This window comes from Temnothorax americanus, unplaced genomic scaffold (genome assembly GCF_048541705.1).
Source record: "Temnothorax americanus isolate GAGA-0224 unplaced genomic scaffold, ASM4854170v1 Scaffold67, whole genome shotgun sequence".
Lineage (NCBI taxonomy): Eukaryota > Metazoa > Arthropoda > Insecta > Hymenoptera > Formicidae > Temnothorax > Temnothorax americanus.
Window position 1 is genome coordinate 1 of NW_027509789.1, and position 15,663 is coordinate 15,663.

Genomic DNA, 15,663 nt, shown 5'->3' on the forward strand with positions numbered 1-15,663 from the left:
TATGCTATGCTAATGCTAAGCTATGCATTTTGTGTGCGATGGCCTTTATGCTACGCTTATGCTAAGCTATGCCGTTTGTGTGCGCGGGCCTTAAGGCTGAGTTTTCACTGAGCGCGTCACGCGTCGCGTCGTCCGAGTTGAACCACGCAAAACATCCCCGTTCGATCCCGTCACAAGGATGTAATGAAATGTGATGTTTTGCGTGGTTAACTTGTGACGACGCGACGCGTGACGCGCTCAGTGGAAACTCAGCCTTAAGCTAGATTTGAGGCTGCGTTCGGGGAGACGTTCGTAGCGCTGACAACGTCATTCTGTCTTTGTTACTTACTGAAAGTTGAACAAGGACAGAGCACGCTCCGAGCGCTAAAAGCGCGCTCCCCGAACCCAGCCAATCAACGCGTCTCAGTAAATTACGCGTATCCGACGCGTATAGTAGCTGAGACGCGTTGATTGGCTGACGCAAGTTACGCATATGCGTCTTACGCCCCATGTGAAACCAGCCTTAAGTAGCGCAAGCAGCAACCCACGCAGCTCTAAGTGATATCAGCAGTGACGTAGAACATCGTGCCTTGTTGCGTGGTTGCTGCTCGCTGCTTGACGCGTCCTGTCTGACGCCAGCTTTAAGCGGGGAGCACACACTTCTGCATAACGCCGACGACGTAAGCCGAAGAAACGTGCGTGGTCTTGTTCCTTCGGCACCGGTGTCGGGACCTCGCACGTTTTTTCAGCTTACGCCGTCGGGGCCGGTCGCACAGTCTCCGCGTAACGTGCGTCTCCCTAGCGTCTCCGCGTAAACTCACTCTTTGTCTCTTTCTAGGGGGGATAGGTAGAAAAAGATGCAGAGTGAGTTTACGCGGAGACGCACGTTACGCGGAGACTGTGCGACCGGCCTTATGCCGTGTGCAGAAGTGTGTGCTCCCTGCTTTCGTACTCCGTGTACCACGGCCCGCGTTTAGCAGATACAAAACTGTTGAATTTGTCTTCGCAATACTCTGCGTTGCGTGGTTGGTTCTAAAAGTAAGAGCCACGCACGTTCGACTGCTACTCAGCGGCTTGGTCTGCCAAACGCGCCCGTTGACTTTCTTGCACAACGCGTCTTCTCCCGCCGTCGTGTACGCTTGTACGAGTGCCCGTTCTGTTCGCAGCATACGTTGTTGCTATCGTACGTATTTCACACGTATCATTTAAATACGGTCTCGGAGAACATTATATAGATAATCTTTCCATCGACAAATATAAAGATAAAAACGTCGTAGCGTCGTGTAGCGTCGTCAGAGCGTCGCAGACGTCTAGTCTTTGTGATCTACGTTTCAATTCCTTCAGTGAGTATTTAATACAATTTTCCGACACCGTCGTAAACCTAAACGGCCGGTATTGTGTTCGGAATGGATATCAACAAACTGTACTACGTATTTATTATTTTACGTACAGCAGTTACTTAAAATATGTAGCGTTCGTATGTTCGAAGACATCTTGGGAGACGTTTAAGCGTTCTTATGATCTCTCAGATGATTTAAAAATATCTATCGTAATGTTCTCTGAGACCGTATTTAAATGATACTTGTGAAATACGTACGCGAGTAACAACGTATGCTGCGAACAGAACGGGCACTCGTACAAGCGTACACGACGGCGGGAGAAGACGCGTTGCAAGAGAGTCACGGATACGGAGTAAGAGAAGCCACCGTGTTTCTCGTCAATGCTACGCAGAAGCGGTTTGAGATAAAACCGGAGACCAAGCTCAGTCATATCCAAAAGTTTTCCAAGGTTAGTTCGAACGTTGGTTATTAGTTTGATTAACGAGTTACAGGTGCGTGTCCGTACGTATCCTTGCATGTGTTCAAGCAACGGCTTTGGCAGAAGCTAGTATGGAGTATGCAGTATGCAGTTAAAAGCGGCCGGGAAGGGTTCGCAGAGCACGAACGCCAAAGATGGTTACTCGCTTCAGGACGCGTTTACCGACGCCATGGATATCTTTTTAAAGATAAAGATAGTCTTTACCAAACGCAGGATAGTTCTGCTTACTTGTCACACCCCTAAACTCGTGGACGACGAAAAACCGCGCATCAGATCGAAGGCTGCCGCCTTGAAAGACTTGGACATTAACGTGTACGTGCGTGGCGTGGGAAACATCGTGGATGCACGCGCAGTACTATAAAGATTTAGGATGCTGTCAAGGAAGACAAACATAGATGTTTACAGAATGACATCACTGGTGCATCAGATTAAAGAGCCGTCTAAAATTATTGCGCGCGTAAGCTTTCAGGTGTGTGCGGGCCTGGATCGTGATTTGGTCGTGCGTATTTTAGGCAGGTAGGTCTTCACGTTGGTGAGAGTAATATTTATTTTTACAACATTGTTAAATATTGTACAAGTAAAAACCTAAGTACAGAAAACGTAGATGCTTGCAAACGAAATCGCTGAGCAAAACGACTAATCAAGTTTTATCGAGATCGAAGTGGTTCAAGGGTGAAGAGACTTATAAAAAAAGTGTATATTTCTCACATAACGTAATCAAAGATCTTGCTTAAAATGACGTTTATAAGAATATCTTTGATTTTTTATTTCTTACGTTTGCGTTGCTTGATTATTACAGGACATTGACAGTGACAGTGAGGAACTTGATTTACCTTTTTTGATACCAGAGGAAGTTAACTTGGAAACTAAGGAGCCACGTGGTGGTATAAAGCTGCGTTTCACGCAAAAAGAGCTGCACCTGATAAAACATACATCCACCAGCCAAGATAATCGGTGTAAGGCCTGTACGTGACGATCTTCTTAGATATCACCATAAGCGGAAGTACTTCGTCAGAGCAGATTACGGTAGCACTCGTAAAGGTAACCAAATATAAGATACATTATACAAAAAATTTAATGCGTGAAATAACACTCGCGTCATAATATCGCAGCGTTTACGTACTATAAAAGTAATGTCGACGTGGTCTTGTTTTTTTCGCAGATGATCTCGTGTTCTTTGGCGCTTTATTAAATAAATGTGCCACTCAAGGAAGACGGCGAGTGTGCGCGTTTACGTTGCGGATGAATACTCGAACTACGTTCTGCCACATGATTCCAAATGCTGAACTGGGCAGTTTTTCGCTATCGAGACGTGCTCTGGAAAACTTATTCGAGCTCTGGACAAAGAACTTGGTCTTTCGCCGATCGCACGGAGACGTTACATCGAACGTAAGAACTAACGTTAGTTTTTGTTTGCTGTATTTAATCTTCTGTTGTTTGAAACTATTGTCGAAATATCATTGTCACTTTCAATTAGAATAATATTCGTCTAGATATAGGAAGACACGAGCTATCTATGTTCGTTCAAACCAGGTAATCCAAATGTGTAAGGATTTCTTTTTGGTATATTAGCTTTTTTCGCAATTTTAAACGTAAAGTAACGCCGTCGAAAAAAAAGATTCGTTTAATGTTGTGTAAGTTTCTATTCTTTTTTTCGTAAAATATTTATGTAACGTTTTGACATCTTCTAATGTAGACAGATCTATTTTTTGAGTCTTTTATGCGTGGATTGTGTCTCTAAGACAGTCTTCGTCACACTCATGCCAACATCTACAAGTAATAGTTTTAGAAAATTTTTAACTACGTTCTTTTTCGTTTTACCCCTCTTGATACATTCCGTAATGAGAAGATGACGTATATGTTTAAGGCTTCTGGGCTCTTTCTGTCATGTTGTGAAATATATTGTGACGTCAGAGGCGAGAAATGACATATTTTGAAATAACACGCTGAGAATTCTTGTCATTTCTCGCTCACCTGACGTCACAATCTCACATTATGACGGGAAAAGCCCATAAGCCTTAACAAAGATTGACAATCGACTGCTACTGCAGGAGTACAAGAAATCAAAACTTTAAAAAAGAATATTGTAATATTTATCTGATAAAACTGTACATCCTATATTAGTCTTCTCTGTAGAAAGTTTTACTTTTTATAAGTAAAACAGGATTAACCTGTAATAAACAATGGTGTATTGTGCTTTTGGCGAAACAACTTTTACATTTGGTACAAGTAATAAAATCAGTTGCAGTTTTATTAACTTTTTAATTTAATTATTTAGACGTCTAGACACAATAAGTTACTTGATGTTATGTTCAGAATTTATACTAGACTAGCATGCCCCGCCGGGCTTCGCCCCGGAGAACATGTGTATTAAGACACGCAAATAGTCTCTCTCTCTTTCTCCCTTTCCCTCTCCCTCTCCCTCTAGCAAAATCTTGATTTATGTTTTTAAGCACTTGTATAGTAACCTTCGTAGGCAAAAACCAAGTCGATATCTCATCGGACTCAGGAGATATTGAGAAAGTCGTGAAAACACATTTTACCCCTTTCCACCCCTTTAGGGGTTGAATTTTTACAATTCCTTTCTTAGTGGGTGCTTACGTCACGAAAGGAATACACTCTCCAAATTTGAAGTTTCTAGGTTCAGGGGTTTGGGCTGGGGGTTGATGAGTCAGTCAGTCAGTCAGGACATCTTCCTTTATATATATAGATAGTTACAAGTACAAATATGTTAAAAAACTTAAGAAAATGTCCGTGACAGTATCATTTATCCTACTGTATTTATATACTCTCAGGTTCTGTACTATTTTTGTATATGTATTTTGCACAATGAAGCAAAATTATTTACAATAATCTTTTGTCTATTTATCAAAATACCTGTTTAACGTACTATAACGTTTATTTTTTATTCTTATATTTCTAACAATAGCTTCTACGTTTGATGGGAATATTCTGTATTATAACCTTATTATCTACGATATTTTCTATTTTTTTTATTATAATTGTAATTGGTAATTTTTTATTTATTTGCGACAATATTTAAAACTCAAGCATATTTTTTATTATGGCTTTCGGTATCTATTCTTCCTGGTAAAGAATACATAAAAATTTTTAATAATTGTTTAATGTTTAATATGTCCAAATCGTCTTAGATTTTAATAAAAATACCTTTATACAATACGAAAAATTTGTGCCTATTTGCGTAAAAATAAAGATTTGGAAAGTAAAGAATCAATGCTTGGTACTATAAAGAAAATAATACGTCGTTAAGTTTGTCATTTTCAAAGGTTGGGAAATCTGCCGTCAACAAAATATATGCATTATGATTGAAATATCTCGCAAGTATAGAGAATGCTAAAAAACATTAGTTATTAAAAAATAAATAAACGTGAAAAATGTCTTACACAAGTTTACAACACGAAACTAAATTTACTTCCTAATCATTAAGAATAGTCGTATTTAATAATTTATTCATATTTTTATATTTTTCTCTGTTCGATTTTTTTCAAATCGAAAAAAATTAAGATAAAATAAATTGAAAGTTTTCATAAATCATCTTTTTTTATTTAGCATATTTTTATATTTAACGTATTTTCACAATGAAGATATGTTTAATTTAATATATTTTTTTCAGTGTCGTCAAAATCGCTAATTAATAGTTACAATGTCGTCAAAGCAGCCAATTCTTTGTTATGGTAAAGTTTGACGACGACGATTGACATATATATATAAATACATAGAATATATATACATAATAGAATACAATATAAAAATACAACATACATTATTCTTATATATATGTAAAACAACCTGACTTCGAAGCGCGGATCTAGCTCGCGGCGGGTCGGGGTTCGAAGGAGGTGCGGAGAAGCAGACGGGTGGCGAGGTTAGCGAAATGAAGTCGTGCCTCGGTTAATTGACAGTAGTAACGTTTATTATTTTACAATATACCCTCGCTACATTTGCAAGAGGTCGGCACGCGTGTACCGCTCAGGCGGGGTTTGCTTGCGTGTGTCCGCGCGGTTTTCGACTGTTGGGCGTGCGCGTGAGACGTCGTTGGTTCGACCGCGGGTGGCGCGGAAAAGCCCGCGGTATGTGCGGGGCGGAGCCGGCGCTTTTCGTTCGTCGCGTGGGCCGGATCGCGTGGTGGTAGGTATCGGTCCGGGTGGTGCCGATTTCCCGGTCGGCGTGGCCCGGAGCGCGGAAAAATGGCGCGAGGCGCGGCGGCGATATGAATCGAGAAGCGTGGGTAACGCGGTTGAAGCGGGTCGTCGGCCGAGACACACTCGGCGAAGACAGAGAATGCCGGAGGCGCTCTATCCTCTTGTCCGGACAGGCTTCGGGTGATTCGGATGACTGCGCAAAGCTGGTCGTTTAGCCGAGACACACTCGGCAAAGACAGAGAATGCCAGAGGCGCTCTACCTTCTGTTCGGACTGGCTTGGTGCGGGAACTCAGAATCGGTGTTGTCGGAACGACGGGTGATCGGGAATCGCGCTCTGTGCCAGCGACGCCGGGCTTATATACGCGCCGCGGCGGCGTCGCTGCGGTGTCGCGGCGTGGTGGGGGTAGCGACGGCGGTCGCGAGCGCCGGGACGGTGCGGCGGAACGATCGGTGGTTACGGCGTCCCGACGCTGCGATCGCGTTCGGCGGCGTTCGGCCGCCTTCGGTACCGCTCGGCGCGGTGAGGTGGTTGCCGCGTTAAGTCCGTTCGCGGAGTTCCTAAAATTACGTGTTTATTAAAAATATGGGCACACTGTGCCCGGTCTTCACCCCGCGGGTGGTTGGCGGGGTGGCTTTGGCGAGGTGTTTGCGCCGGAACAATGCATGTTTGGGGGTGCATCGTTACATCACCCCCCCTCCTTGGAAAGCGCGAATTCGGCGCTCTACGTCTTCGGCCTGATCTCCCGAATGCTGCGGACGGAGCCGGTCGCGTTGAACCGAATGTGCCATCGCTTGCCTCCCGACCGCGTCTTGTGCTGCCGGGAGACGTGCACATGGTAATGGGGCACCCATATGACGTGCCCGTCCTCTACGGCTACCGGGATCGGGGGTGGTGGTTGGGTCCCTTCCGCCCGTAACGGTCGGACCTCGACTGGTGCTGGTTGCGGCGGCGGCGGCGCCAGGGTGCTCGTTGTGGCCGCCTCTGGATGTGCCGTCGGGCCGGTGGTCGGTATCGGCGGGAGTTTCGCCGGCGCCGGCGGGTTGTTGGCCGGTGTTGGTGGTGGTGCCAGGGGTCTTGAACGGTCCCGTATGGCTTTTAGGTCGATTTTCGTCTTCTCCACCTTGATGATCTTTGGCACAGCTCGCGGTCTCGGCTGGCTCAGTGGAGGTGGCGGGGTGGTGAGCCACTCCAATTTCCGCCGTTGCTGCTCATCGGACCGCTGGATCGTGCAGCCGACCGTTGGCACGCTTTTCCGTGTCGGCGGTACGCCTGCGGGTTCGGTACTCCTGGCGAGGGCGGCGGCGGCGGCTGACCCTCGGTTAAAGAGCCTCGACCAGGTATGCCCGATGTCCGGGTGGGCCGGGTCATACTCTTCTGGCTCGGCGAGGATCTTGTTGATTTCCTCGAGAATATTTCTCTCGATTGACGTTTCGCTCTGGACGGATGCCATGGCTTGTCTGTGGGCTCGTTCGTTTTCGGCGCTGGTATTTATTTCCCTTTTTGAGAGTGGGGCGATTTGTTTTTCGCCTAATCTTCTGCTTCGTCGTCGTCCTCCGTCTTTGTTTCGTTGTTATTATTATTGCCGTTATCCCCCGGTTCCGTGTTGTCATCGTTGTCGGTTTCTGTTTCGGTATTGCTGTCCTCCTCGATGTCAGGTTCGTTGTCTTCGCCGGCGTCGGTTTCGGTGTCATTGCCCTCTTCGTTGTCGTTAGGCGCGGGGGCGGTGGGCGCGGGTTTTAAATCTTGTACGTGGATGTGGCGGCTCCACTTGCCGCTTCTGTCGCGGAGATCGACGATTACCGGTGATACAATTCGGCGCACCTCGAGGGAGCCGCGGAACTTTGGCGCTAGTTTGGCGTTAAATGCGGCGGCTTTAATGGAGAGTGGGTATTCGCGTTTCCATATCCACTTCCCGACTTTCGGTGCCCATTGTCGGCGTCGTAGATTATAGTTTTTTTCCTGTCTCTGAAACGCTCGCGCCAGATGTATTCTTACGAGCTCGTAGGCCTCCTCGAGGTGTCGGCGCGTTTCGTCCGGTGGGGCGGCCGCGGTGCTTGGAGCGGTCTCCCGGTTGAGAGGGGAGATTGGTTCTCGGCCGAATATGAGATACGCGGGGGTGTAGCCGGTGGCTTCGTGGCGAGCCGTATTGTACGCGAATTGGAGCTCGAGGATGCGCTCATCCCAATTACGGTGGTTTCGGTCGACGTATTGCGCAATCATTGTTTTTACAACCCGGTTTGTTCGCTCGACCGGGTTGCAATGCGGCGCGTGAACCGGTGCATATACGTGTCGGACGTCATGGGCAGCGAGCATTTTTGCGAGTTTACTGGAACGGAGCTGCGTGCCGTTGTCCGATAATATCGTGTCGGAGCAACCGTGGCGGAATATAATCGCTTCGGCGATGTGCGTGGTTACGGCGGTGGCGGTGGCGCGACGCAGAGGGCGCATCTCCAACCACTTGGAGAAGCGGTCCTGCATTGTCAGGAGCCATGTGTGGCCTTGCTTCGATCGCGGCAGTGGTCCGATTAGGTCGAGGGTGACCTGTTTCCACGGGCGGGTGACGGACGTGGCGTGCAGTGTTCCCGCCGGTCGGGTTTGCGCGACTTTGTGCTCTAGACACCGAGGGCAGTTTCGTACATATTGTGCGATTTCCCGGAACATGCCGGGCCAGTAATATAACTGGGCGATTCGAGCGATGCCGAGATGTCCGGCGGTGGGGGCGTCGTGATTTCGGTGGAGGATTTCGGGGTGCAGCTCCTTAGCCACGCATTCCTTCCATTGGGCTTCGGGCGGTGTTTCGTTAAAGTCGAGGTTGTGCAATATGTGCCGGTACAGTTTCCCGTCCCTCACCTCGTAATCGGGGTGTTCCCGGGGGGTGTTTTGTACCGCTCGTAGCGTCCGGCGGTACCACGAGCAGCGGGGAGGGGTCGTGACGGCGACGGTGGTGTTTTGACGCGACAGGGCGTCCGCGACCCGGTTGAGGGCTCCCTTGCGGTATTTGATGTCCATATCGTATTGTTGGAGCTCGAATGCCCAGCGTCCCAACCTGCCGGTGGGTGCATCTAATTTTTGCAGCCAGCGGAGGGATTGGTGGTCGGTAATTACTGTGAATGAGTATCCTTCTAGATACTCGCGCATTCGCCGGATTCCCCAGATTACGGCAAGGCATTCGAGCTCGGTCGCGCTGTAATTCCGTTCGGCCTGATTCAGTGTGCGGCTGGCGTAGGCGATAACTCTCTCTCCTTCCGGAAAGTTTTCCGTGAGCACGGCCCCGAGGCCGGTCGTGCTTGCGTCGGTTTGTAGGATGAAGCGGCGCGTGAAATCTGGGCACATGAGGACCGGCGCGGAGGTCAAGGTATCTTTTAATTTCTCGAACGCGGTATCCTCTGCCTCCCCCCAGCTCCAGCGGGCGTGCTTTCGCGTCAGGGCGGTGAGCGGCGCGGCGATGGTCGCGAAGTCTTGGATGAATCGTCGGTACCACGATGCTACCCCCAGGAATTGCCGGACTTGTTTTACGGTTTTCGGCCGCGGCCACTGGGCGACTGCCCGCACTTTCTCCGGGTCGGTACGGATCCCTTCGCGATCGACTATATGGCCGAGGTATTGTAGGCGGTCGACGCAAAATCTGCATTTGTCTGGGTTGAGTCGTAAGCTTGCTGTGCGGAGGCGCCGGAATACTTTGCGTAAAATCCGGAGGTGTTCCTCGAATGTTGTCGTGATAATGATAATATCGTCGAGGTATACGAAGACGTGCGGTTCGAGTTCCGGCCCGAGCATGGTATCCAGCAGCCGCTGGAATGTCGCGGGAGCGGAGTGTAGGCCGAACGGCATTACTTTAAAGTGGTAGAGCCCCTTCCCCGGTACGGTGAACGCAGTGATCGGTCGGCTGGGTGGGGTGAGCGGCATCTGCCAGTACCCGCTCTTGAGGTCGAGCGTCGTCAGGTATTTTGCCCCGCGTAATTTGCCGAGCGTCGCGGTGATTTGAGGGAGGGGGTAGGCGTCGGTCTCGGTCGCGTCGTTAACCCGTCTAAAATCGATGCAGAATCGGTGGCTCCCGTCTTTTTTTCGTACCACGACCACCGGGGAGCTCCACGCGCTATTCGATCGCTCTATTACCCCTTCCCGTTCCATTTTTTCGACCTCGGCGTTAATGATGGCCTGCATGGCGGGATTGCGCGGTCGGTACCGTTGTTTAATCGGCTCGACGTTTTCTTTGACTCGGATGTGGTGGGCAGTTTTGTCAGTCGGCCCGCTTACTTGGTCGAAGAGCGGGAGTTTTTCCGCGAAAAATTCCCGGAGTTCCTTAACTTCGGCTGGGGTGTGTGGCGCGATGCCCTCGGTCATTGCGGTGGCGGGGGTCTGGTCGTGGGATCCCGAATCGACGGGCGCGGGGATGGCGCGTCCTAACTTCGCCCAGAAATCGACCCCGAGTAGTACCGCGCTTCTCAGGTTTGGCATAATCGTAAACGAATGCCAGATCGTTGTGCCGGTGGTTTGAATCGGTAGCCGGACGCGGCCCGGTAACGTGATATGCTGCCCGTTGGCGAGCTGGACTTGCCCTTCCTCCGGGGTCACGGGGAAGCCGAGGCTCTGCGCGAGTTGGGCGGTGTGCTCGTTGACGAAAGAGATGTTTGATCCGGTGTCGAGCAGGGCGTCCAGCGGACGGTCTCGGATGCGCGTCTTTAGGTGCGGCCGGGGTGTGAACTTTACGGGGAGGACCGAGGGGTGGCCGGAGTTTCCGCGGTCCCGGTGTCGTTTCCCGGAGGCGGGTGGCACTCCTTTGTCAGGACGCCGTCTTTGCCGCATTGCGAGCAGAATTTACGGGCGGGGCGCCGGCAGTCGAAGCGCGTGTGCCCGCGCTGTTTGCAGCGCCAGCAGCACTCGCTTCGGTTGTATACGGCGGCGGTAGTCGGTGGGTCGGCGACGGTGCTTTTCGCGGCGCTGTGTTTTCTGCGATTTTGCTGCAATCGCTCGAATTCCCCTGCCCGCTGCTGCAGCTCCCGGGGACTGCGCACATCGCTCCGCCAGATGCGGCTTTGATAGTCGGGGTGCATGTTTTCGTAGAGCTGCTCGATTTGTTCTTCAGTCGAGTAGCCTCCCGCCCTACGCATAAGGGTCAGTATTTGCGTCGCGTATTTTACGTACGGTTCCCCCTCCTTCTGTACGCGGTCACGGATTTCGTTTGCTAGCTGCAGTTGGTATCGTCGCGGCAGGAATGTATCCTTAAAATCGGTTACGAACTCCGCCCAGCGGGTCCAGTTGTCGCGGTTATTCTGGTACCACAGTAAGGCGTCCCCCCGGAGTAATTCGGGCAGCCCGCGTAGCCAGTGCGCGTCGGAAAACTCGTAGGCGGCCTGCAGTTCGCCGATTCGCTCCATAAATGCCCACGGGTCCTTCCCTTCGAAGTGCAACCCCCACTTTTGCATTTGGTTCATGATTTCGGTGGACGGGTTACTCGGGGAGTCGGTGTGTATCACTGTTACCGGGGTGAGCAGAGGGTCTTGATTTAGAGTTATAGCCGGGGGCGCGAGGTGGAGGGTGTCCCGTGCTTCGAACATCTCGGGCTTTTCGTCGATGAATTTACTCAATTATTTCCGGAGGTCGTCGAGGCTGCCGTCAGTGTCGAGTCCGAGCATTTCCATTTCGTGCGCGAGGTCGCTCTTACTAAGCCGGTAGTAAAACTCCTTCATTTTGCCGTTCTTCCGGGTCTGCTTTTTACGGTCGTGTCCCTGTTCGGACGCCATAAAACAACCTGACTTCGAAGCGCGGATCTAGCTCGCGGCGGGTCGGGGTTCGAAGGAGGTGCGGAGAAGCAGACGGGTGGCGAGGTTAGCGAAATGAAGTCGTGCCTCGGTTAATTGACAGTAGTAACGTTTATTATTTTACAATATACCCTCGCTACATTTGCAAGAAGTCGGCACGCGTGTACCGCTCAGGCGGGGTTTGCTCGCGTGTGTCCGCGCGGTTTTCGACTGTTGGGCGTGCGCGTGAGACGTCGTTGGTTCGGCCGCGGGTGGCGCGGGAAAGCCCGCGGTATGTGCGGGGCGGAGCCGGCGCTTTTCGTTCGTCGCGTGGGCCGGATCGCGTGGTGGTAGGTATCGGGCCGGGTGGTGCCGATTTCCCGGTCGGCGTGGCCCGGAGCGCGGAAAAATGGCGCGAGGCGCGGCGGCGATATGAATCGATAAGCGTGGGTAACGCGGTTGAAGCGGGTCGTCGGCCGAGACACACTCGGCGAAGACAGAGAATGCCGGAGGCGCTCTATCCTCTTGTCCGGACAGGCTTCGGGTGATTCGGATGACTGCGCAAAGCTGGTCGTTTAGCCGAGACACATTCGGCGAAGACGGAGAATGCCAGAGGCGCTCCACCTTACGTTCGGATTGGCTTAGTGCAGGAATCCTGGAAGCTTTGGCTAAAAGAAAGGAGCTGGCCCTTTGCCGAGACTCACTCGGCGAAGACAGAGAATGCCAGAGGCGCTCTACCTTCTGTTCGGACTGGCTTGGTGCGGGAACTCAAGATCGGTGTTGTCGGAACGACGGGTGATCGGGAATCGCGCTCTGTGCCAGCGACGCCGGGCCTATATACGCGCCGCGGCGCCGTCGCTGCGGCGTCGCGGCGTGGTGGGGGTAGCGACGGCGGTCGCGAGCGCCGGGACGGTGCGGCGGAACGATCGGTGGTTACGGCGTCCCGACGCTGCGATCGCGTTCGGCGGCGTTCGGCCGCCTTCGGCACCGCTCGGCGCGGTGAGGCGGTTGCCGCGTTAAGTCCGTTCGCGGACTTCCTAATATTACGTGTTTATTAAAAATATGGGCACACTGTGCCCGGTCTTCACCCCGCAGGTGGTCGGCGGGGTGGCTTTGGCGAGGTGTTTGCGCCGGAACGATGCATGTTTGGGGGTGCATCGTTACATATGTAATAAAGTATAACATACATAATTTTTAATGAACGAAAGTATGCGTTGCCATGGTTTTGCTACTATAATTTTTCGTTTTTAAGTTGGATTTTACACACGATATACGCATTCTATATAATATAAAACGTTTCATTATTTTTAATTTTAAATTATAACAATCTTTTATTGTGTCACAATGAATATCATTCATTTTATTTAAATAAAAACTAAAAAAATTGCAGTTTGTTTTTTTTAAATTTGACATGTATGATCGAATGATTATTTCTATCTTGAGAAAATAATCAAACGTTTCCTCATTGACGAAAAAGAGCGTGTTTTTAAGGAAGCATTTCGAAAGAACTAATTTTGTATGTTTTTTTTTTTGAAATAACTTTTTGATCCTGTAGAATCTAAACATTAAGAACATGTTTTTGTGCATTTAACAATACTTGCGATAATGTGACCTGCTATATTATATAATAAATTTATTTCAATATTGTGTCAAGATGAATATTGTTGTTAGGCTTAATAAAAATTACTTTTTCACATTGTTCAGATTGTTTAATTGTTGTAGAATTATCTAGAAAATCGCCAATCATATCACCATCATCTTCATCATAATTTTAAGTATGTAATGATTTCATATATTTTGATATTGTAAGAAGTTTTTAATTTTGCTTAAATTGTAATGCGTTTGAAATTGGATGTCTTACTCTTATCGCAGAAAAAAGATTTTCAACACAATCCTGTGTCAATCGACCGGTAAGTACGTACAAAAATCCGCGTTCATGTATTAGATACTTCGTCAACTGCTCAATAATATAGACCTTGTGGTAGTCATAAAGCCATTTTGCACAGGCTTAAATTTTGGTTGATGATTAATTTTTACTACTCTAAATAATTTTACAATAGATTCTAGAAATGCTATAGAGTCATTGAATTTTTTTTTCTTCTTTTCATCACCCGCTTGTTTGCCTAACGCAAGTTTTGGCGTCCATCGTCGCGTAATCGTGGCCGCTCTTGGTCGCGCTGCGTTCTCTAATCGCACGCAAGGAGAAGGAAACGCGGCGCTCAAGCCCCGTCACCGCGACAAGGTGGCGGCCATATCGACGGGGGGGGGGATGAGAATGTGGGATAGATGACGAGGAAAAATGTGAGGAAGGGGTGGTCACAATGAACGAGACACTTTTGAAACTTACGACAAACTATGTTTATTTATATATATAAGTTGAGTAAAAAATATTGACGAAGAATAACAACGTGGTTGACGACGGCATGTGCCGTTTAGCGCAGTCTGAAATAATAAAATAATGGAGACGATTAGAAGCGTACGCGAGTTGAATAAAACAAAGTAGAAAGATGAGTATATACTCGTGGTGTATACACTCGATGTATACTTACCGACGGATCTTCGCGCTGCTCGGCCCCGGCTGTGGATTGTCGGGATCCTCGTACTCGTCTTCCTCCTCCTTCTCCTGCTCCTGCTCTTTCTGCTCCTGCTTCTACTCCTGCTCCTCCTCTTCCTCCAACTCCGACGAGGTCGACGATATCTCCAAGAAGGGTTCGCGCGGGGAATTGCTGAAAAGAGAAAAAGTGATTAACACGCACACATGCACACGCACGCACACACGCACACGCATACCTTTGTTCCAGTTCCGGTTCCGGTTCTGGTTCTTCCGCTAACATTTGCTCCAGTTCAGATAGCAGTTCCATGCCGAGTTCCACTTCCAGATTCCTAGTTAGTTCCTCGTCCGACATTTTTACCGGGCCGTCGTATACCGTCCTACGGATCTCTAACCACTTGCGTGGCTCGTGCCACGACTTCTTGGCTGCGCGCGCAATGGCGGCGGGCGTGTAAAATTCAGGAGGACGTCGCCAGTGTTCGGGCATGCAATTTTTGTTGGCTGGTTGCCAGTGATCCGTGTCGATATAGGTTTTAAAGTCACCCGCGGACCTATATCGCGGAAATTGTTGGCGCCAATTCCATGGCAGCGAGGTCTTCCTCTTCCAGTAATATTGGAATCTCTTGGCGGCTACCGACGCCGCCGCTCCGCCACCCGCCCGAACGATGACAGCGTGCAGCTCGGCGTCTCTCCTCTTTTTCCAATATTCCTCGATTCGTCTTTGAAGCTGTATCAAGTCAAGGACGAAGTGGGCGTCGGCAAGGCTGCTCAGCAGGCTGCCGTGGCTGCTTTCGCTGCTGCTGTCGCTATTGTCGCTGCCCTCCATCGTTCTATACTAACAAATAACGTCGAGAGAAAACTTTAGATTCGTTAAAATTAAAACGGAATAAGAGAAAACGTAACGATCGAATGAATACACACACTTAATTTTCGCCGACGTCGTTGCTGCGCAAAAAAATAGCCTCTCTTTCTTTCTCTCTCTCTCTCTCTCTCTCTCTGTGTCTCTCTCTATATAATATATATATATATATATTTTTATGGATTCACTCTCTGAAACAGAAAGAATAAACAATCGTTAAGCCCGTGTCACACATTTCGTATCGCGGACACGGATCGGATTGGGATTACGGATCGCGGATCGGATGTCAGCCAATCACAGATGAGCTGCTCGCCTATGATTGACTAGATTATAGAATAACAATTAAAGTAATTTAAATCGACCTGACTGGCAATATATATAACGTCTTTCCGATATGAACATTGAAAAACTGTGAGCCAACTTGGTTTGTCGGATTCACACAGCACTTTTTTCAGATCAATATCGAGACATTATTAATTTTGACCATGGTTTTGGTCCCTTGATGTAATTTCTAAATTACAATGTTCATATCGGAAAGACGTTATATATA

At 49.0% G+C, this 15,663-nt stretch overlaps 2 protein-coding genes across 4 annotated transcripts; one reads left to right on the plus strand and one right to left on the minus strand.

Annotated features, from left to right (window-relative positions):
• Positions 1 to 263: 263 nt before the first annotated feature.
• LOC143905796 (uncharacterized) lies at positions 264 to 3,306 on the plus strand. 3 transcript variants are annotated; one of them, XM_077421387.1, is made up of 5 exons: positions 264 to 674; positions 818 to 843; positions 2,297 to 2,313; positions 2,597 to 2,762; positions 2,960 to 3,306. In XM_077421387.1, exons 2-5 carry the CDS (start codon positions 837 to 839, stop codon positions 3,277 to 3,279), a joined length of 510 nt encoding a protein of 169 aa, XP_077277513.1. In that variant the 5' UTR covers positions 264 to 674; positions 818 to 836; the 3' UTR covers positions 3,280 to 3,306. The 3 variants fall into 3 exon arrangements, with proteins under 3 accessions (XP_077277513.1, XP_077277514.1, XP_077277512.1); XM_077421388.1 differs by having other exon boundaries at positions 264 to 659; XM_077421386.1 differs by having other exon boundaries at positions 268 to 843; positions 2,960 to 3,294.
• Positions 3,307 to 14,078: 10,772 nt separating this feature from the next.
• Positions 14,079 to 15,080, minus strand: LOC143905780 (uncharacterized). The gene is made up of 3 exons (XM_077421372.1): positions 14,494 to 15,080; positions 14,253 to 14,429; positions 14,079 to 14,145 (listed from the first exon to the last, which is right to left on the minus strand). The coding sequence occupies exons 1-2, from the start codon at positions 15,078 to 15,080 to the stop codon at positions 14,354 to 14,356; spliced, it is 663 nt and encodes a 220-aa protein (XP_077277498.1). The 3' UTR covers positions 14,079 to 14,145; positions 14,253 to 14,353.
• Between the last annotated feature and the right edge of the window lie 583 nt (positions 15,081 to 15,663).